We start from the raw sequence: 23,883 nt of genomic DNA, 5'->3' as shown, positions 1-23,883 counted from the left end.
ATCTTAGCAAACTCACCCCAAGGTCAGACTGTGTAATGCTTGGAGTAATGACAAAAATCAGCGAGCGCTCCATCTCAGGCCTCAGTTAGTAGGTAGAAGGTCATCTGGAAGGGTTGCCTTCTTTCTGTAAAGAACATGGCTGCACAGCCTAGTTCCTTCTGAATGAACCATTTGAAACAATGTGCTTTGGACAAATCAGACATTTACCCAGAATGCACAGCTTCATTAAAAACAAACAGATCAGTCCCAAGCACAACAGTGGAGGGCTGATGATTTGGACCTTGAGGTCGTTGAACATGAACTTCTCTGTGAGCTGCAGCTCGGACCAAACACAGCTGACAAGCTAAGAAAAGGTCTGAAAAAGGAAAGAATGAAGGGGTTGCAGTGGTCCAGTAAAGGTCCAGACTTGGACCTGACCAAAATGATGTGGTGGGACCTCCAAAGAGTTGTGCAGAAACCAAAAGCCGTGTTGTGAAGATCAGGAAAACGTTCCTCCCCAACCATGTGAGAAACTGAAAGTGGTTCATAAAACAACTACTGAGTTAAATGTTGCTGCGAGCTGCTGATCATGGAGGAGCATCATCTTCATCAGCTTCTCCATTTGACTTTGTTTTGGTTTAATAAATAAAGACCAGGTTGAATGTGTTGTTGTGTGCCTGAAGTTAAATTACTTATTGTAGACTTTATATATTTTTCAATTATGTTCTGAAATGTAAAATCCCATTAATGAGTTGGACTTTTCCACCATGACTGTACTTCCAGCTGAGCTGCAGTGTCACAGTTTGACCACAAGAGGGCAACATCTGGATGTATTAAACAGCTGCATCAGCGCTGAAGCAGCTTCACTTGGTCCATCCTATCATTTAGTTAAAAGCGTGAAGTCTGTGATGGGGTGAGAGGGTTCAGATTATTTTTATGTCCTCGGCTGTGGCCTGAAGTGACCCGACATCCAAAGGTCGGCCTTCGTCTTCACCCCCCCCCCCCCACCCCCGTCTTCAATCTTTTCTTCCAATTATCAAAACTTCAATTACTCAGAAAGAGCGTGCTGTCAAATTGGCAATTGGCCTCTTGTGCATTAGAGCAATTAGCAGGGATATGAGGTTTCCTGCCTCATTCAGACCATTTACTGCCCATTAGCTCCTCGTGCAATTAAAGCCTGCTCCAGATTGTTCCCCTCTAGGCTGCCATGAGGAAGTTTGGAGGTGCTGAAGCTTATCGTGCAGAGCAAGAGTCAGGGATTAGCTGCACTGTACGGGCCGGCTGAGATGTTTTAATCGAGTGCAATCGCAGCTTCCATCAATCATTCGATTTGCACAAGCTGACGTACCACCGAGGAGGGAAACTTTCTGGTCGTTATCAAAATTTAGCAACAGTCTGTTTAACCTCACAGCCGCATTTAATCAAAACCTGTTTTATCTCTTCCGTCTTTTGGAGTTAAGAGTTAGACAAACACCGAGCAGGAACGATAAGCTCGGGACACAATGTTAGAAAAAGACCGACTCCAGCTCCAGAACATTATCTGAGCGTACGTCACATGGCCTCGTGGTAAAAACAACTCTGCACCTGTGAACAGACACACCAAAGACCAGGATAAAAACCAAACAGTTTATTTATTATATACATTCAATAATAATGAAGAGAATAAACATAAGGCAGACACAAGGATGGCAAAGTAAAACATGAGATAATACACTTATTTACTGTCACTTTAAAAATAAAAAAAAATCTTTTGGATAAATGAGTTTTTTGGAGCATGTGACAGAACAAAAACCTCCACATGCAGTTCAAACCCATTTAATAATTGCTGTACAAAACCTCCAACAGGGCGGATTGGAGCCCACGGCAGAGCGGAGGAGGACATTTCTTGGTGTCCTTCGTCCCAACCTTTGCGGCTGGTTGGCAGCTGCCCCCCCCCCCCCCCCCAATACAATTTGCTCCAATTAGCAGAGAAGAAAACATGCACGTGTGTCGCGCCGCTGCGCTGATTGTTGCTGCTAAATCAAGGTTACATCATCAGAAAACAAGCCTTTGCTACACGAGGAGCTCGTCTACATGATCGCTTTGAGTTCTCAACATCAGAGGAAACCACGGAGGTCCAGATAATCACAAACTCCAGACGTCTCTTATGAGGGGTGATCGCCATGGCAACCACAGAGGCAGAGCAGAAATAACACGGATTACTGCAGAGGGCCGACTTCTCTTCACACTGGACCTTTAATAACCTTCCACACACGTCACATGGAAAAAGCTCTCTCCTCTTCCTACTAGCCTCCCATATACCCCCCCCCCCCCCCCCCAGCACTGATTTGAATTCATGCACAAAAAATTTTAAATAAAAGACTGACACCCTTCCACTTCTTGCAAAAAAACATGCATAGCAACACTGCTGATAATACTTATAAGGAACATTTAGATAAAAAAAGAGGTAACGCTCATCGAAAATACTCATTGGACCTACTGCACACGGTTTCACCACCATACACAACACCCCCCCCCCCCTCCTCATGCTGGCTGTACCCCCCAACAGACAGCGGGGGGATGATGTTATTCTGTCAGCTAATGATTAATGGCTCAGCTTCTCACCTTCACTACGGTTCCCCCCCTCCCCTGCCAACCACCCACACATTATTTCAACGTTCAGAAGGCGCCCACTGCTGGGCCCCTTTTAGTGGACACCCTGTCTAATTTGTCCCTGCTGAGAAAAAACAAACCAAGTGTCCTCTTGTTTCTACCTGCTTCTGCTCAGATTTCCTTTGTCTCCAGCAAACCAGCCTCCTCGTCTACACCGTGTTCGTGTAAGGGAAGAAGGAGAGCGTCAATAAATTAAGAGCGTGAAGCTAATTAAATGTAACAACGTTACGTTTGCGAGTCAGACATTCCCAATTGGCTGCGACCTTTTCTGCAGATGCTGCTTCAGTGACATTTCCCCAAGGAGCTGCTACACTGCACTATAAAAAAAAATAACAGCAACAAATAGAAATACTGCAAAAAATAAGAAATGCATACGGATATTTGGATCAAAAAGAGGCAAATAGCAAAAGCGTAGTAACACAAATAGGTCTGATGTAGCTGGAACCTTCAGGTAAAAGTTTAAAACTATTCAGAGCAACCCGTAAGAGCACAATGACATTTAAACTACAAAAAGGCTGCAGAGAACTCTGATAGAGAACTCATAATGAAATCTCCACTTTCATCGTATCGCTGCACCCCCTACATGCCCCATTTGTCCACTACTGGAATGTCTTGACGGTTTAGGAGAAAGAAATGTTCAGAGTATTTTATTTTTTTAAAGCAAGAGGGAGTGCACTGAATTATTGAAGGTTCCTGCAGCTGTTCAGATGTCTGAAATAGTCCGCGGAACAAACTCAATCTGGGTTCAGTTGTAGAAAACAACAGCGTCTGAAAGATACATTTGTTTTAGCGTGGCAGTAAAAAAACTGAGGTAATGACAGAAGAAACGTTTGCTTTCCTCATCATCTCTATTGTTTTAAAGCGTGAAATATTTTGTTCCCTTGCGACACATACGGGATGAAAAAGAGCAAAGATAATCCGGTGGAGTCCAGGTTAGTTAACGGAACGAACGTTTCTGTCAGCGACAAGTTTCAGCTCAACCAAATAATCAAACTTTCGGAAATAAAACCTAATAAAATAAAATATTCCTATTTCTTCTGTACTAAGCATTCCTTTGTATTATTGTTTACATGGAACATAATTGTGTAGTTGATTGACGTTTTAGTGTTTAAAAACAGAAGTACCTTTTTACAGTAGTGTTCTAGCAGTTCTATCAGTAGAACGTTGGAGGAAAAGAGAGGAAACCATAGAGTGGGAGCTGAATGTAACTGTGTCTGTACAGGTCGGATTACAGGAAGTTCATATACTGGGTGATGGGACTCTGAGAGGGAAAGGTTTGCAGTGTGCTGGATCACACAGGAAGATCAGTCTCTCTCCTCCCGGCTCCCATAGTGTTTTTTTTTAATCCTACTCCTCAGTTCAACGCAGTAGACTCCAGAGTTTCATGTCAGAGACTCTCCTGGCGTTTCTTTCCTTCTTTGATTCCATGTCAGCGACAGACAGAAGAGTACAGACGGAGTTGGACTTGATGATGTGGCAATGGCTCTTCTCGCCACCAAAAAAAAAACAAAACTAAACAAAAAAATAAAAATAAAAAACCCACATGAGTTGTCACTAGAGTCTGCCTGCAGGAAAATGGAGGGGAGCTCCTGCCAAGTACTGAGCAGGAGCAGAAGGGGGTTTGGAGCAAAAAGAAATTCCTCGGGTGTGGTTTGGGGTTTTAGTACGGAGCAAACCGACTGTATCCTGCTCGATATAAACTGGCCTGAAAAACAGAGAAATACAATTAGATCTTTGCACAGGTGCCAAATGAACTGTTGTATAAAATGTAATAAATGTATTTATTATAAGTTCCATCTACAGCAACGTGCAGTACTTTGGTGAAGACGAGTCCAAAAAGTCAAAGTTTAGCTTGAAACGTGTTCGCGGCGCTCCTGACAAATGACTCACCATGGCTCCAACTCCGTAAGCAGCAGCAGCTGGAGCTAAAGCATGGTACGGGTCTGTGGTGTACACTCGGCCGTAACTACAAACACAAGAATGTCCAGTTAAAACATGGATCGTTTTACATGATTAAAGCACATTTTACACAGAGAATAAAACTTTGATAACTCCTGTTGAACTATTTGTTGAAAATAATCTGGAGAACATTGTGGCTTATATTCTGGACGATCTGAGAGGGGGTGGAGGAAGTAATATACAGACCCTTTCAAAAAAATTTAAATACCATGGAAAAGTTGTTTAACTTGCATAATTCCATTCAAAAAGTTAATCTTTAATAGATGATAGATTCAGGGCCCACAATTTAAATGATTTCAAGTATTTATTTGTTTATTTTTACATAATTTGGGCTTCCAGCTCATGAAACCCACGCTGCTGTTTGCACTTGGTAGTAAGTATAGATTACTACGTAAATGTGGTTTTCAAATAGTGCTTGTATGTAAACATTATGAGATATTTTTTTAAACTCCAGTTGTTTAAAGACAGAGCAGTCAACATCAACTCACTCATTAATCTGCTTATAATTAAACTATTATTCCAAACAGAGGTTCTTCAAAGAGCTTTTAACAATAACATCCTGCTTCAAGATGTTCAAACTCCCCCTTTAATAATCATTCAAACTGCGCAGTAGAATAAATACAGATCCCGTTAATGATTTTAACCAAGACACAGAGTTGTGCTGCTAAAATGATGACCGTCATCACACTTCTGATAAATCAGCACGGTGCTTCCTGTTTCAGAACATCAGTCCTGAGGCCTTCGACTGGTTTCCAGAGGATCAGTTCTGTCCATCAGGGATATGTGTAAACACTGGTGTGTGTTTGTGAGCATTTATCAGTGCGTGTCCTGGGTTGGCCTCACCTGTCACTGTACGCGGCTGCTGCGGCGGTTGCTCCGGTTACGGCTGCAGGCTGAGCGTAGCGATAGGCAGCAGCAGCGGCAGCAGCAGCAGGGTAGCCTCCCTGGAGACAGATACACACACACACACGTACACACACAACTAACTGGCATGTTTCAAGTGGACAAACTTTACAATTAACAAATATCTGCGTCAAAAACGACTTTAAATTTACTTCAGGGTATCAAAACATACAGCTTTGACTACGCTCACGGAAAAAAAACGTGTTGGTGTATTACATGTGGATGAGGACAGGAGGAGTGTGATGTTGGATGTGGGATTTCATCAGTGAGACAGAGAGGAAATTAAACTGTCAGAGTTACTGTATTACCACTAGATGAGTAGAGGGAAGTAAAAACAGGGGATGACAAAATGTTCACTAAGGTGAGAACATAAAAAACTATTGATGAGACAGAATACAACGCCTACAGTCTGAGCACACTAATGGATGCTGGAGCTGAAATGCTCCTTTGCTCACAGACAGTTCAACACATTTGTTATTACAATTATCTGTTTTTAAAATGAAGTGAGAGAGAAAAAACGAGGGAAAGAAGTCGCACACGAACACATCCACACAGTCTAGACTGGACACTAAAATCATCTCCTCGCACTGAGACTACATGCGTGACCCAAAAAACAAACACACCACCCCACTGCATTTGAACCTGACGTGAATAGAGATCAGCAAAGCACAACAGAAACACCCGAGCGCTCTCTGAGATGCCTGCAGGACACGGAGCAGAGGGGGAGGAGCGGGAAACAAGGTTATTTATGGGAGAAAGCGACGCTCTGCGGGTGAGTGCAGGGAAAAGGAGGATGAGGAGCAGTAATACGGTTTGTCTGCATGCAGCAGCTGATCAGCACATGCTTCACTTATTATCTGAGGAAGGCCAGTTAATACAGGAAGAGAGCATGTTCTCCATTTCAACTAGAGCCCCTCAAGGGAGACGGCTTTAAGAGCATCCCACGCTGCTGAATTCAAAACCTTACACATAAAAAAAGAAATATTTTAAGATACAGTTACAACCAACAGGGTTGCATCAGATTTTGATGGCAAATGCAATTAATGCTTTGATTTTTATGCAAATAAGGTTGAAATGTACAAACCACTCCAGTTTAAAGAACATTTGTTACAGCAGAACTGGGATATTTTCTGCAGCAGTTTTTGTGACAAAAAGCCTGAATAATTTTAATTTGTGCAACCCTAACAAAACACACCGACTGACGTCCTATAGTAAAGTTCACCAAGGTTGGAAATAAAAAACAAAGACCCTACAAATATTGCTCACTTCTAAGTCAGGATATTTTTCTGATCGTTTAAATTTGATATTTTTTGCAATGCAGAAAAGTCTTTTTTTCAACTTTTTTTTTTTTGGCAGAGCTTTTTTTTACTTCAACCCAAAACTCATAAGTCTTGGACTATTTTTTATTTATTTTTGCAGGAAGCTTGTAAAAAAAGCAGTGATCGTTATTACACTACCTGAATGCAGCTGCACTTTATAAAAATGCAATAAATATTTACAGACAGGTGTTGCATGAGTTCCAGCAAATTATGCAGAAGTATGCGCCTGACGGACAACATAATTACACTCACTGGGTTTGGCTAAGAACATGTAATTAGCATCATCTGTCTCCAGAACACTGACAAAAAATCTATTTACACATATTTTTCATCGTATTTGACCTTTTCTATACAAGCACGGACTGAAGCTTTAACTAAGAACCTTCAATATACTAGAATTATGAAATAATATTACCTTCAAAAAGGTTCTGTAAGAATAGTGTTTTAGATTATTAGTATGTGTGCAAATAATAAAGGAGCCTCACAGCTTTATAACTTAAAATACACTCGTTTAACGTTGTGATTCATCCTATATTATATCTTAAACATGTTCTACATTTAAACAAACATTTTAAATGAAGGATCGGTTCACATTATCCTACAGAAAAGGAGACAAGACACTTTAGTTAGGAGAGCATGCATCAGGATATTTAGTTAGGAGACTACTAAAGTTGTCTCTTGTTATTTAGTTATTATTTAGTTATCTAGACTACACTAATCAAGATAACTAAAGGCATTTTTAAAAAGTCTGAAAAGGCTTGAGCCTTGGCTCAGGCAGCATTACAACCCGACTGATATATTGATAGGATCGATATTTTAGGTCGATATGGGTGTTTGGAGACCTCTTGGTATCAGTGATAACTGTCCAATGTAAGGACTTTTATGCTGGGAACAAGCCGTAATTGCACAATGTATCCAGCAGAGGGTGCATAAAGACTACTTTCAAGTCACTGCCGTTCACTTAAGTTTCACTTTCACATCCAGCACAGAAGAAGCAGGGAGCAATACTGTAGCATATTTTACTGAAAGTTTATTTGAACTGATCTGTAAAACAAATCAACAATAATAAATTCTCTTCAATCCTGCAACCTGCTTGTCATTAGCTACGTGCCTCTCAAGTCAGCAAGCTAACGTTTAGATAGTCTAGCATATGCTACTGCTTTGTAAACTTTATCCAGAACAATAAATCTAACGTAAATATATATCAGTGATAGTAACGTTATCTTTGTCAGCAATGAAATGCTTTGTCTCGGATTCATTCAACCTTTATTTATACAGGTTAATCCCATTGTGAAATCTCAACTTCTCTGCAAAGAAATAATAAAAATTAAAAATGCTGCTGCAGTCGATACTAATTAGGCCTTCACCATACGTGACTGACTGTTTAGACACGAATGTTTAATATATATTTATGTAACACACTTGATAACTTTAAGTTGAATAACGGAGGATAGAAAATGTGAACACAAGTTAGGAAGACTGTTTTAATGACCAGTGCATCCCTTGCAAACCTGCTATGGGACTAAACGTAGCGTGGATCCGATTAGCTTAGCTTCATGGTTGCCAACAGCTGTGCTAAATAAACAAGCGCCGCTTCACTCACTGTTTACTAAGATTCTTAGGGGTGGACAAAGCTTAAAGATTTTCAGTCATTAAATCGTTATCGGCGGCTGCCTTGCCCTCCCAATATCTGTATCGTGATACACAAAATTACAGCTAAACGTTAGACATTTCATCAAGGTAAGAACTACTTGAAATAACAAAAGTCAACACCCAGAGATAATTTATCTGAGGTATATTTTTTTAATTTAACCAACAGCACAGTCTTGTTAAATTTACATAAAGGATGCAAGATTAAAAATTTCTACTGGAGCCAGCCCACAAGAAAGTTGATCATGTTCAGGCTTCAACTTCAGGGTCAATGTCAGATGTCTAGTCAAATAGACTTTGGTTTCCCCCGTACAAAATGTTTTTCAGACCACAGTGCACAGGCTTGCTCCATCACAAGGCTACATATTTTAAAGCAGTAAAGAGCAACATCAGATGCTTGATTAAGACATATTTATATGACTTAGGCTCATTTTGTTAACATCAGCAGGTTTAGCAGGACTGCATTCTACATTGTAAACGTAACTTCTTGTCTTGGATGTAAATATCTCCATCAAATGCCCACCTAATACAGAAAATGTTAATCCATTCTATTAAATATTTGGTGAATAAAAAAACAACAAGCAAAAATATCCCAGAAAGAATTGACTGAGGCAGAGATTTACTTGTCTGTTTTAATTTCCTCTGTTGGGTTCTTGATGCTACTTTATTACCAGGAAATTATAGTTGGTTAAATACCAACTACTTACATCCAACATGTACTGGTTGGATGTAAGTCTTATAAAGTTTATTTCTCTGAGCAGAATTAGATTTATTGTTAGCTTCTAAAAGTATACAATGATTAGGGTTGGGCATCGTTTGAATGTGAACAATTCTGGTTCTGATTCAATGTTTTGATTCTCGGTTCAGATTCTTTTTAAAGGTGGGTAAAAAAAAAAAAAAGTTTTCATGTTATAAACGAGATATGTAGCCAGAGTTCTTTCCAGATGAAATAATTTGAATTTCTATTGGAATTTTAATTCTATGAACTTTTACTTTTTATTCACTTTACGCGGCGGGCGGCTTCTTCTTCCGGTCGGCGAACTAGGCATCGAAAGTAGGAATCGAAAATTAAAAAATTTGAACGATCCCGGGATAACCGGAACGTTAGTCCCGGTTCCAATCGATTCTCGAGACTCGATGCCCAACCCTAACAACCATAGTATCAAAGCTGGGAAATGTAGCAAATCATTAAGTCAATATAAAAGTTTCAAAAGTCACAAAAACAAGCAGAAAAAGCCCAAACTGCCATCATATCAGTGACTCTGATAAGAGTCTGCAAACATCTGACTATAAATGCAGGCATGTAGTCACTTTTGCCAGCAAGAAAATCACATAAACATTTTTATCCCAGACTAAACCAACCAGAAAAGAGAGACCAGGTTCTCTTTGGAAGAAGGCTGAAGAGGAAACATCTTAGGAACACAGTTTAGTAGTTTAGTGAACAAACACGTTTTTCCCCCCACAACTAAAAATAAATTGTGAGTTAGTAGAAAAACAAAGCAAACTTGGAAGCAGCTGTAATTCTTTTTAAAACATCTAAAAGACGACATGTTCCAGATCGGACCAGGAGATGATTCGTAAGATCAGAGGAGGTAAAGCAATGCACACTGTGGGTTTGGTGGTGAGTTGACCCTACCTGAGACAATCTGGGACTAAGGACTGAGTCCTGAAACACTAGTCTACAGAGAAAACAGAAACAACTGTTGTCAACCTGGATACACACACGCGCATACACACACAGATACACGCTGCCTCATCCGCCTACAGAGCAACCTTCATAGTGGTGTTTCCTATCGTGCATTTTTATTCAGCTCATATAGTTTTAAAACTGCTGATGCAAAAATAATAATATTGCAAGCAAAAATAATCCTTGGGCATAAATCACCTAATATAAACAGTCCTGTGCAAATTTGCGGTGCATCTAAAGATCAGTTCACCATTCTGCAGGCAGCTCTGTGCAGCGCATGACTGGATGCACATGCAGAATCACCCCCAGAGGAGAAACGAAGCTGTGAGGGGAGGGACAGAGATGTTGTGTTGGTTGCAGGTGAATTTACTTACATATAACTCTGCAGCTCCATAAAACCCATCCTGATACACCACGCTGAGAGCAGGGGGAACACAGAGGAGAGGGGGGGGTGCAAACGGGGTGGTGCACAGTCCCAAAAAACCCAAGGTGGAGGAGGATCACAACACAGCGTAAACAAAGAGGGGAAAGGGAGGAGAGAGGAGGGAAGAGAAAGAATGAAAGAGAAAAAGTGGTTATTTCACACCCATGCAGCATGCAGGGGAAATACGACTTCCATCTAAGCTCCACGAGTGCAGATAAAAAAAAAAAACATTAAACAACGCACTCATGGGGATAACACATTAAGTTCAATGAACTGAAATGAGACCATAAACTGCTACTGTTCCCCTGCTACAAGAATACCAGTGCAAATAAAGGCCACTTTGACGGGGCCAGTTTACAGGAAGTTATGTCTGGAAGGTGTAGTTTCCATTTGGTTTCCTGCATCCTCCATTTTCACCTTCAGCTTAGTTTAATTAAATCACATCAAATCACCACTAGACCATAAATCTGTCAATTCTACTTTGATCAGAAAATTATAGCGGTCTCCGCCCAGTTAGCTGAGCATCGCGACACAATGACATGCACAGGTCGCACAGTGATCGGACGAAAACAAAACAAAAAAACCACAGCAAATCATGTGTAGCAAATCTCTGTGCACGGCAGCTACGTCTGTAAAAAGACTAAATGTGATTTGTGTTTGCTTATGTAAATCTGTTGACAGTGGTATCTGCTCATTTAAATGAACATTTAATGATGCAGTTCCATCAGTGTCACGCTCCACCGGTCTGCTTGTAAACTGACTGACAATCTGCCAATTGGACTGCAGAAGAGAGTGAAGCGTGAATAATATTAGAGAAGTGAACGAGCACTTCAGTTCTGCACAAATAGGAAAACAACTCAGGAGGTACAGCTCAACAGATTTGCTAAAGATCCACACAAAACACTGCATTTTTTTTATGTTTTATGTAAACCCCCTTAAATCTAGGACAGCTACACAGCTGTTGTTTATTACCCGGGGTAGGCGGGGATGGCTGGCTGAGGCACAGCAGCCCTCATGGCGCTATAAACAGGCCGGCCTCGGCCCCTCAGGTGGGCACCGCGAAAAGCTGCGGCGGCTGCTGTTGTGGCAGCGGCTGCTGCTGCTGTAGGGTAGGGAAACCCTGGAACTGAGGGTGAGCAGGAGGAAAGATAAGAAATGAGAATGGCAAGTTTAAAAACAGAGACAACACTCCAGGCAGAAACAGATCAATGGGAAAAAAAACAGGGTTTGTTTGCTCAGTTAGATGATTTTTTATTTTATAAAATGTATTCTTTTCTTTTTTTTTAAACAAAACAATTCCATAAACAATAAAAAAAAAAATAATAATAATAAAAAGTCAGCAGAAGGAAGAAAAAAATCTTATTATACCTGCCCCTTTTTTTCCAAACAATTAATTCAAACTATAATAATCCTCAAGTAACAAAACAAAATAAATAACTCCTTTTTGAACGACTATTCATACAATACACATTAAGCTACTTCATTTTTTTATTTTTTTTTATTTTTTTAACAATTCAGCTTTGATCATTTTCTTAAATGTACACATTGACTTGACATTTTTCACATCACTCTCTAGACCATTCCACAATCCAACTCCTTGGATTGAGGTAGACCTTCCCTTCAGACTAGTTCTGAATTTTGGTTTGACAAATATCTCTATTCCCTTAAGATTATAACAACTTTCTCTTTTAACAAAATTTATTTGGATATTTAATGGTAATGTGTTATTTTGAGCCCTATAAATAACTGTAATACTGTATAATGTATACTATAATCTACGAAATCATGGAAATTCAGTAACTTCAGTTGATAAAATAAAGTGCTTGATGGGTGACAGTAATGCTTTCTGGTGATAATTCTTACAGCTCTTTTCTGTAAAACAAAAATAGGATTTGTAATTGTTTTACACGCTTACCCCCAAACATCAATACAACAGCTTACGTGTGGAACAATTATTGCGTTATGTAACATATACAGAGCTATATCATTTAATAACTCCCTTACTTTGTACAGTACTGCCATAGATTTAGCTATTTTTGTTTTTACATAATTTATGTGAGGTTTCCATGTCAGCTTTTCATCAATGATAACACCCAAGAATTTCACCTCACTAACTCTACAAATCTCAACACCCTCGATTTTAAATGGAACATCAACAGTTCTCTTTTTATTGTTGAATATCATATAATTAGTTTTATCTAAGTTTAATGATAATTTATTAAGTTTAAACCAAGTTTGTATTTTTACAAATTCTGTCTGCATCAACTCCAACATCCGTTCTATATAATAATAATAATAATAATAATAATAATAATAATAATAATAATAAGTCATCAATGTATGTTTCCATACAAAGGCGAAATTAGTCTGCATTTAACCCATCCACCACCAGGTGGTGCAGTGGGCAGCTATTGAAAGCGCTTGTGGGGTATTTTGGGGATGAGGTGTGCTGCCCAGAGACACCACGCCATATGCAGTGACCGGGGATCGAACCTGGGACTTTCGGGTCCCAAGCCGGCTGCCCTGCCTCTACATCATCTCAGCCCAACCCAAACAAAAAAAATGTGGTATCATCTGCAAATAGGACACATTTAAGGAGTCCTGACACATTTACCAAATCTTTCACATATAAAATAAATAACTTTGGTCCAAGTACAGAACCTTGAGGAACTCCAAATGTGATATTGCAGAGGTCAGATCTTACATCATTAATTTGTACAAACTGTTTCCTATCTTTCAAATAGCTAGATACCCACTGTAATGCTAGTCCTCTAATACCATATTTATTTAATTATTCAAGGAGAATAATGTGGTCATTAGTGTCAAATGCTTTCTTTAAATCAACAAAAACACAAACACAATATTGGTTTTGATCGACAGCAGTTATTCGTTTGAAATGCATGACAACATGACAAATGGAGCAAAACAGAGCAAAAACATTTTAAATTAAATGTGGAAAACAACTTGTTTTTAATACCTCCAAGAGCATGTGTCCCTAAACAACAGCAGTGTTTCTTCAGCAGTGTGTTCAGGCTCCTGCTGGAAGGTGAACCTCCATCTCAACCTCAAATCTCTATAAAACCCTCTACATTAACTCTGACCATTTTCTTAGTCTCTAATGATAAAAACATCCCGCTGCATGATGCTTCCACCACCGTGCTTCACTGTGGAGATGGTGTTCTCAGCACAATGAAAAGCATTAGGTTTGTGCTGGACATGACACTGTACTTGTTGACAAAAAAAACCATTTATTTTAGTCTCATCTGATCACAGCACCTTCTTTGAAGTGGTCTGCATTTTTATTTAAAGCATCATTATATTTCTACACTCTTCCAAGAGGCTGTGCAGCTTTTTGTTATGTAGTGAAATTCTACACTGTGCAGAAGAGCTGCCCAGCTCCATCAGGGTTCTTTCTACTACTTGCTTGCTTCTATGAGTAATGTCCTCCTTGCTGTTATTATGTGTGTAAAAAAGAAAAACGAGCCACACAACATGGATAAAATGACCTTTCCATTTTCTAATAAAGGATTTCATGATTCTCTGTGAAATATTTGTTTGGTTGTTTTTTACTTTTCCACAACTTTGTGCTGACTTGTGTGAAGAGTTCCTTGGTATTCATGCTGTTTCTTGCTTGATGGTATCCCTTACAACTTAGACTGGAGTTGATTCTGGGAGTTATTGCTCACAGGTGAATCTTTTCATTTCTATTTATGTGGACTCTGAAGGCATTGGCTGGGGCTTCAAGGTAAAGGGGGTGAATGCATGTGCATAGACCACGTTTGAATTTTATATTTCTTTAAAATGAAAAAAATAATTCCTTAATTTTCTTTATAAATTATATATATATATATATATTTGTTCCTTTAAATAGTTTTAAAAAAATCTAAATTCCACGTTGTCAGGCAAAAATAAAAAGAACATCAAGGGGTTGAAAACTGTTGCAATCTACTGTAAGTGGCTGAGATACTAAAACCCACAGAGAGCTTCATAATGTCACAACAAAAAGAGGAAAAATGTGGGATTATTGTAACTCACACTGAAATCACAATACGCAATAATATCCCGATGCATCCCTTTTTTAGAATACGCAATAATAACATTGCAACTGTTATTTTGTTCATCGTTCAGCCCCAATGCAAATATAACTGTAGTGTAGTCAGCAGACAGGTCTTACCTGCATAAAGTTCTGGTCCGTACACAGCACCCACCATGGGACTCAGTTTCCACCCTGCTGATAGTCAAACAGAAAAAGGAACCGATAAACGATGAATAGGAGCAGTTTTTATTTTTAACTAAGAATTATTCCAACTACAGTGGATTTTATCCCATTTTGTCTATTTAATTTTGTACTCTTTGTTCTGCGATTAATAATTTACCTTGAAAAACATTGTCATGCTTTTGCCAATACATTTTACTTTCATACGTTAGACTCGCTGAAGCTCAAACTCCACTTTTATGGCGACGGCATGTGAGTTAACCTGCACATTTCACGTGAGCAGCAGAGTCGATGAGTATTTTTTACCTGCAGCTGTCTCCCCCTGTACCTGTGCTGCTTGGCTATCAGACCAACTAGGGTTCATTGTTAGTGTGCGTCACTGCGGTTGTTACCATAGGGAAGCGTGCTGAGAGCCTCTCCGTTAGGGTAGGGGCTGACCATTTTCTTGTTAGTCATCACCCTGGCGGTGGCATTATTCACCTGAGGGTGGAGGAGCAGACAGTCAAGCGCGTAAACACAACAGAGAGGGAAAAGAATAGCAAAAAAATAAATAAAATGAAAATAAAAACTCAGAATGCAGGCAGAGGCTGTTGTATGCGTTTGTTTTTATGTAAACGATTTCATTAACACGTCTGCAGATGTGATGATGCATCATGTTTGTGGCACATTTTGGAAGCTGACTGCTGTATTTGCTGTGTCATTAAAGTGATTACTGGTGCCATCTAGAGTAATGGTCAACTCCATCGTGCAAACATCTAATTTTCATTTTCAATCACGGTGTTTGGTGAAGTCAACATTCATCATTTAGATCGAGAAGAATTAAGATGTTAAGGTAAATGCTGAAGTCATTGCAAACTTTAATAATATTTTATTTTTGGGGTTACTTTTCAGTTTGAATCTTTTTCGGCGAGAAGCTAAAATTTGCTACATCACACAACCAGAGTCAGAGCAGAGGAAAGCTCGTTATCTTTCTCTCGTTTCAACGATTCAAATGATGCTGCACTCTCTGATCCACGTTGGCGGGGAGTCGAAAACTGTCGGCTGTTTTTGTTTTGCTCTTAAGACAAAACTTTCAAAGATACATATATTAACTAACCTAAAAAACAACAAGCATGTACTACTCTGCTAGTACTTTTGTGTCTCATATTGTGACTAAGAAACCCAACTCTTTCCCCAGTTGGACATTTTAACTAGTAGAACAGTTCACCACGTCTTGTTATTAAATAGGAAACTATTTAAAAAAAATTAACCAAACTGCAGACAAGGGAATTTTAAGTGCCCGAGAATAAAACTACAAGTATTTTTTTTTAAAGTTTGCTGGGTTTTGTAAGTCATTTTATTAAAGTATTGTGTTTCAAGGATTATGTAGCATCGTGTGTGTAAGAAAGACACACACCTCGAAAAGAGAGAAGTCTAGTGTTTCATTGTTTCTAAATTAATCTGCAAAAAGCTCCAAGGACAGGACTGAAACATTTATATTTTAAACAAAGCAGGTCGCAGACATTTTATTAGCGCCTCTAGAAAGTCCTAAATTATTATAAATTATGCTTTTTAAACATCAAATGAAATATTTGAGCAATTATTTTGTTTTGAAAATTCCTGTATTTGCTAAAAATTAAAATCTGAACAGATTTAAGAGAAAATGTACCTCTGCAGAACAGAATGACTTGGGCTCAATTGGCTACATGTGTTTATTTAAAGGCTAATACTTATGTTTAATGTTTTAAAGTGAATAACAATAGTTAACTTTCAGTCCTCCAAGCTGCAGGGTAGAGGTTTGGAAACTCAATATAAAGAGATGTAAAATAGTGGTACAGAAAAGAAAACTGAGCTGTACATATTTTTGCATGTGCAGATGAATGTGTTAAGGGTTTTTAGGTGTGTGGGTACATTTTCTGTGCAATCTTGCTGACATTTCCGTCTAATGTTTAGGACTTTAGATCTAAGATGGCTTATAATTTTCTGTCTCAGCTTCAAAGGCTTCCACTCCGGTCCCGTGATCTATCCACATCTTCCTTTGATGGGCTTTAAGAGACGGAAACCGTAGCTCTGAAATAACCCACACTGGCTGAGTGCGCTGCTGAAGTTGCACATTTGACTGTTCGACAAGCTAAAGATTAACGACCTTTTGGCTAAAGATGAGGAGAGAGGGTGTGCTTGTGAGCGACAAAGAAGGAAAGAGTGAGAGGCTGAGGAATGAGAGTGCTTGTGAGCGTGTACGCTCTGCACTCCTGTTAGGGAACCATTAAAGCCTTGACTGTGGTTTGCATGGCCTCTCTCGGTGAGTCATGTTCTTTATCTGCAGAGTTTTATTCAAATGCAAATGAGGTTTACCTCATTTCTCTCTCGTTGCAGATGACAAGGTCAAAAATGACTCTATTAGTGTAGCCTATCTGACATTGTATCAAACTGATGTTAACATTTTTACAAGTTAAGTAAACTTTTATCTGCACATTGACACAATATTACTAATGGAGTTTAGCCTATGTTAATGGAAATTTACTATTTACATACATTATTATGTGTATTTCATGCTCAAATAATGAATTTGGGTTGAAATGAACACATGCAAATCAACAGAGATCAATATGAAAGGCAAATCTCAAGGTGTTAATGTTTTAAAAAAAATAAAACGTTCATCCTTTCTCATCCCACTTTTGCCCTCCCAATCCAGCCTGGATGATGAACCCAGACTAAATTAACCACATTTCCATATGAAACCAAACTTGTGGGGTTTACGTACCTAAAAGAATAGTATTTTTCAAAGAAAATACAACAGAGAGGGAGAGAAAGAGGGGGTGCAAAAACATTTGATTGACAAAATTATTAATCATATAATAACAAAGAAATTATATACAGCCATATACAGGCGCATCACACGACCAAGAGTGAGTTACAAACCGAAATAAATAATAAATAATTCAGCCAATCAGCAAGCATCAGATGCAGCATTGCGACCAATCAAAAAACAATCGTAGCACTCCCACATCAAACACATAAGAGACAAAGATGAGACAGGTAGGTTATGCATAAGGGATGCAGGTGAGAAGAAAAAAGAGACAGAGCCAGTCCATATTCAAAAACCAAAAAATAAAAACAGGGGTGAAAAGTAACCAAACAGGAAAAAAAAAAAAAAACCTAACATAAGCAACACAAATAAACTTATAATTACTGTTTAAAACAAAACAAAATATACCAAGGTGCATCATTCAAATAAAGCAATTAGATTTGGTGACCATTCTCCTGAAAATCTCATTATGTGTGGTGGGTTGAGAAACAGAGCACCAAAGGATGGAGGGAACAGAGACAGAGAGATCCAGAGGGGGAGAGAAAGATACAGGACTGAGAGAGAGAGGGAGAGGGGGGGGGGGGGGAGCAGTCCTCATTCCCAAAAAAGGAAAGAAACAAAATAAACATGAGACACTATGCCAGGCATTGAAACTGTGTCACAAACTAAGACCAGTTCACTACAACTACCACTACTAATACACATGACAGTCCACTACAAGGAAACCAAACCAAAAGAAATCAAAAGAATGGCAGCATAATAAGAGACCCCAAAACAGCGAGGTAAACCCCATATCGGTTTAGAAATGCATATGGTAACAAAGAACTGGCTGATTTGGTGAGTGACTAGAAGCCAGTTACACCAGCTGTTCTGCTATTGTTTCTGTAGGTTTTTTTTATTGTTTAGGTTTTTTTGGGAGTGATGAAATTCAAAGGGTTGCACCACAAATCTTCCTGCTTCTAAAGCTGACAAAATAAATGGGCATAACAACTACAGACTAATTCAACACACTTTTTAAAGCATGATTTATATATTTTAACATAAGGATTATGGTTTAACGTACTAAACACCCCAATAAATTATGGTATTTTTTTCCTGAGGTTTTTTTTTTTTTTTTTTACCAAAAAAGGTGACAATTAACGTCCCAGTTAGTTTCAGTGATCATGAACTATAAATGGCACTTTCCAAAAAAGGATGCAAGTGCTTCAGCTGAGGAGTGAGGGCTCCTCCCTCTCACCAAAATACGTTCCCTGCTGTTTCCAGAAGGGAAAAATGGCCTAAGTAGTTGACTAAAAAAGGGGTGATAGTACAGCTGCAGTGGCATTTATCTTTTTTTTAATTTTGTTTGGAATTAATAATCAGAAAACACCCAGACATGCGTCATGCTGAACTTGTTATGTAACTTAGCTGCTTGCCAAAACTAGCAATGGCTTAGTTTAGCATTGGCTTTATGTTTATGGATAATCATACATACATTAACAATATCTGCTCCATCATTTATGGCATGTGAACAGTAACAACAACCAGGCAAGCCTATATTTAAATCTAATGCCTCTATTGTGAAACCAAACAACAAACTTGGATTTAAGCTTGACAAAAAAATCAAGTTAAGACCCCGAAGGAATGATTAGATTTGGACGTATTTTGGGCCACATGCAGACCAGTGATGGCGGTGTAAATGGTTTGATGTGCACTGAGCTGGTATGTCTAGAACAGGCACTAGAGGCATAGGTGGTGCCATCATGAAAGGAGGAATGGTGGTATGAGGCAGTTTCTGAACAGTCAGTCGAAACAGGGAGTGAAGGACAGCAGACACAGAGGATGCCTCATAGACACGTTGGACACCGTAAAGGCTGCATTGTGGGTTTGCATGAGGAACTTACAGATTGGCACAATACACAAAGCCATCCACATCTGTTAGTCCAAAACAGACCATAACAAGGAAGGATTAAGGCATTACAGAAGCCCATGACATCTGCACCTGCCATGTGGACACAGGTCGTGAACTCTTTACAGCACCCTGTCTTGATGTCAGGGATCAAACTGACTGCAGGTTCACTGCCCCATGCATAGGCCGCCATTAACACCAGAACAGAGACAACTGAGTTCATAGTAGTGCTGTAACCAGGAGGCATGGTCTGATGAGTGGCATTGCACAATGTTAAGCATTGGATTTCTGTTCAGGTTTACCATAAATGACTATCATGTGTGCATATGGCAGTGCTGAGAGGACCAATCCTGCAAATGTTGTGGAGACGCATGCCGTTGTTAGTTCTGCTATAACGGAGGGGGGAGCTATAGCGTAAGACTTCAGGTAAACTCTAGTGGTGATTCGGGTGAATGTGATATCACAGACATCCTGCGTCCTCAACATGTCTTACCCTTCTTGAAATAGCACTCTGGTAAAGTCGTTAAAAAAATAATTATAACACCCATCTGCACACAACACATGTGTCTATGGACTGCCTGTGTTATGTTGAGATCTCCCAGATCTTTTCCCATTCAAATATGTGAGATTAGCTCAGACAACTCCATCCCAGTGCTGATCTTAAGGGCCAGTTACAATAACTGAGGGCCAGCTCGCTGCAGAAAAGGGTACAATACGACTCCATTCCACACCAAATCAACACTTGTACCCAGGCCTGAGGGGATGTCACATCCTACTGATCTGAAACTGTAGTGATTGTAACTCAGTCACATGAGCTTTCGACATGCGCTGTTTATTTTATTACTTAACTTTTTTGTCAGTAAGTGCATTCGACCAATGCAAGGAAAAAAACCATGAAGAAAAATCCATGCAAATGCAGCACTGACCAATGCAACAAATGGTTTTGGAGCAAACAGTATGTATATTGTAGAACAAACACGTTTTAGTTTTAAGGATGCAACCCAATTCTGATATTTGCTAGTCAGACATATTTAGGGATTTAATCTGCCCTACGGTTCTTTGAACATTTTTAGTTTTAACACAAATAATTTTTTTAAATCCAGTATTACCAACTTCAAAATTGGTTTGTAAAGGTGAGGCAGTTCTTATTTAACTACAAAAACAAGTAGGCATATTTTGACTGCCTGCAACAAGTTGTGCAAAGACACTGGCTGGACATGTGCTCAACATTAAACCTGCAGAACCCCACCGTTTAATCACTAATGCCATGACTTCTTAAATGCACAATGTACTCAAAAGCCAGATATTTTAAATATTTATGGGAAAATCTATGGCAAAAGTAGGAAGGCTAGTGAAATCAAAAAAATAAGTGCAGCCCTGTGACTTTGCATTCATTCAAATAAATTACAGGCAGCAAAGGTTCACATTATTTCTGATGATTTTTGGTTAATCTCATGAGTACTACGCATACAAAGTCAAATGGACAATCAATGTGTGATTGTGTGGAAGAAGGTGATTACATTCAGTCATTCCCAGTGAGGTGTTAAAGATGTGGCATGTGCAGAAATTACTGCTAAAAGATGAAATATGCAGTGTCCATCTGTCTATACTGTGTTGTGTGCCGTCAACCGATCTAAAATCAATACGCTGCAGCCTCAATGTGGACTCTAAATAATGCCCCTTTTAGGGTGGATGGCAAAGGATCAGTTCAGTGATGGATGTATGTACACAACTTACCGTTGCCGTAGAAACAGCGAGTGGTTACCGTGGAGACTGACAACAACACACAGAAGTCGTCAGGGAAACAGAAAAAATATAATAAATAAAGGAACAAATAATCCTAGGAACAAAATAAACCTAAATGTCCCCTCTTTGCCCCATGTGAAGTAAAACACCTGAAAGCAGCAGTGTTACACACCGAGAGGAAGAGGAGGAAGAAGATGAAGAGAGAAAATGGGGAGGGGATGCTGGCTGCCGATGCTCAGACATCAGTCTGAGCAAAGGGAAAAGGTATTTGGTGCTCCAGAGAACATAAGACATGTTAAAGAACGATGTGGTAACCACTCCTAGACCCCCCAAAATTACACTAACTTTGAGGGACAACTAAGAGGAGACGCAAATTATAAATTCAGTCTCCATCAATATGGACAAATTGCAAAAAGTTGTTTTGCTACTACTTGGGTCTGTTCAGTTCTTCTGTGGTAAAGTTACACCACAGCATGGGCACAGTGACTAAACTTTTAATTTAACAGTCACCACAGAGCTAGATACTGAAGGACAGTCAAACAGAAAGTACTGAAATAAAACAACTTTGGTGAAAATTGGATTATTTAAATGAAAATACAAAATGGCAGAAAAGAAACTTGACTGGCAAGAAAGGAAATGAAGGTAAATATGAAAGTCTGGGTCAACACACACAAAGACAGACGGCTGAAAAGGGCAAAGTTTGAACTCTTTCCTCCTTTTCTTATAACCTTTTCAATTTTACACACACAGCAAACACAAAAAGATAAGCTCGCATTTCACTGATTAAAGTTTTCAGGGGCAGGACATGCAGAAACAAAAAGTTACTGTAATCAAGCAGAACTGGCTAAACTCTGAACTGTAAGGAAGGTCTTCAACAAAAAAGAGGGACTAGTGACAGGTAAGACTTGAGCTCAATCAGTCGAAATGAAGACTAAAAAAGCAACAACACGGAAACATTGACCAGAAACGCAGAAGGTCAACTGAGAGTCTACTTTGGTTGGACAGAACATCCATGATCAGGCATGCAGAACCACAGGCACAACTTCTTTCCATCCGTTCCACCACACATTCATGCAGTGATGACACTCCTGATGGACTCATCTCCCGCTCATTACTTTGCATGCAGAGCTGAGACACTTACTGCACACACGCACACACACCTGAGGTACTCTGCACTGTTGTGTTGCAATATCTGATTAAAACTCTGCGCCGCGGAGGAGCCATCATTTCCCTTAACACTCCAGCAGCTTAGGTAAACCAGAAACACGTCATCTTAGAGCAGGAGGTGGTGGGTGTGGAGTCTGCGGGGTCTTCTGAACCCATGTTATTTAGTCAAAGTTTATAAGGGGATCAGTAAAGCTACTTGGTAGATAAACGAATTAACTTGGAAAAGCTTCTGATTTGGTGCTTGGTATCTTTCATTACTCTTGGTAAGCAGTACGGAGGACAACCTTCACTTTGTCACTTGTCGATAAACAGACAGGAAAATAAAACGTGTTTTTTTTGATAAAATAACGTTCTCTGAACAGAAACTGTTCAGAACCATTCTCAGAGACATAACATCTCCAAGAACAGTTGGCACAAGTTGAACTGTATACCATTACACTGCAGAGGCAAACACCTGGACAAACAATGCGTCAGTTACTCAGCTGGTGACCAGATCTGAATGATTTTCAGCTCAACTAGGCCTGTCAAGATGACAAATTTTGCTGGGCGATTAATCGTCTCAGAAATTATTGCGATAAACGATAATATTGTTTGAAATTTAACAATAATTAATTGTCAGATTTTAGAAGAAAGGTTGATTTGTTTGTAGTGTAGTACCTTTTTTGACCACCTGTTGGCAGTATAAGACTGTTTGAACCAAAGGATGGATAGTTGAGCAGCGTCTCTTTAAGAGAAATAGGAGGGAGGGCCCTTGACGTGACATGGGCTGATATGGTGACATGGCGGATGCTCGTGGTTTGAGTTCTTTAGCATAGCATATTTCACATAAAGCTTTTAATAAAAAAATCAGTAAACAAGTTCTCAGCTTCTTTTTCAGCTTCAACTTTTTACTCGAAGGCACGAGTTTCAACCGTGAATTTTGGAGTTCGACAAGACGGAGGTTAATTCCCAAGGTCGGCCTGTTAGCTTAGCTTCTCAGCTTAGCTGCTTTTAAACCATCCAAAAACGTGATTTTGGATGGTTAAAATGGATTTTAAAGAGAAAAGGAGGAGTCAGTGAAGAGCACCGGAGTTGAGTCATGTCTTCTGTAGAAAGAGACACGAAGAAATGATAAAGCCGGTAAATGAAAACGAGGCCGATAATTTTCAATCATCATGCGATTAATTGATTTATTGTTTATCGTGACAGGCCTGAGCTTGACTGGACAATGATGCACCAGAAACAGAATGTCTTTAAAGTGGATGGTTTTAGAGAGTAAAGAGTGATTTGGTATTTCTGTAGGTCTTTAAAAATAGACTAACCACAAGACGTAAAAGAGGTCACTAAAACTACAATAAATTGTCTACTAAAGTATAGCTGCTGTTCATTTTACAACACTAACATAACATAAAGTAACAGAGTGGCATTTCCATTTATAATGTCTGCTTCCACTAAAACTGGCAACATATTTAGGTTCTGCTTTCGTTGAGACGTTTAATACTTTAATTGCTATGGTTATCTAGATG

At 39.2% G+C, this 23,883-nt stretch overlaps 1 protein-coding gene across 1 annotated transcript in view; it reads right to left on the bottom strand.

The window, feature by feature from the left end:
* Nucleotides 1–3,594: 3,594 nt before the first annotated feature.
* Nucleotides 3,595–23,883, bottom strand: part of LOC119421549 (RNA binding protein fox-1 homolog 2) — a 66,932-nt gene continuing 46,643 nt past the window's right edge. Inside the window, exons 7-13 of the mRNA XM_037688893.1 lie at nt 15,182–15,269; nt 14,748–14,804; nt 11,546–11,699; nt 10,524–10,566; nt 5,434–5,534; nt 4,522–4,597; nt 3,595–4,336 (exon numbers count right to left, since the gene is read on the bottom strand). Coding sequence (XP_037544821.1) covers nt 4,292–4,336; nt 4,522–4,597; nt 5,434–5,534; nt 10,524–10,566; nt 11,546–11,699; nt 14,748–14,804; nt 15,182–15,269 — 564 coding nt within the window. The 3' untranslated portion in view covers nt 3,595–4,291. The remainder of the gene's footprint in view (nt 4,337–4,521; nt 4,598–5,433; nt 5,535–10,523; nt 10,567–11,545; nt 11,700–14,747; nt 14,805–15,181; nt 15,270–23,883) is intronic.

Source organism: Nematolebias whitei, chromosome 15 (genome assembly GCF_014905685.2).
Source record: "Nematolebias whitei isolate Nwh7 chromosome 15, NemWhi1, whole genome shotgun sequence".
NCBI lineage: Eukaryota > Metazoa > Chordata > Actinopteri > Cyprinodontiformes > Rivulidae > Nematolebias > Nematolebias whitei.
This window is presented reverse-complemented; position numbering and strand designations above follow the sequence as displayed.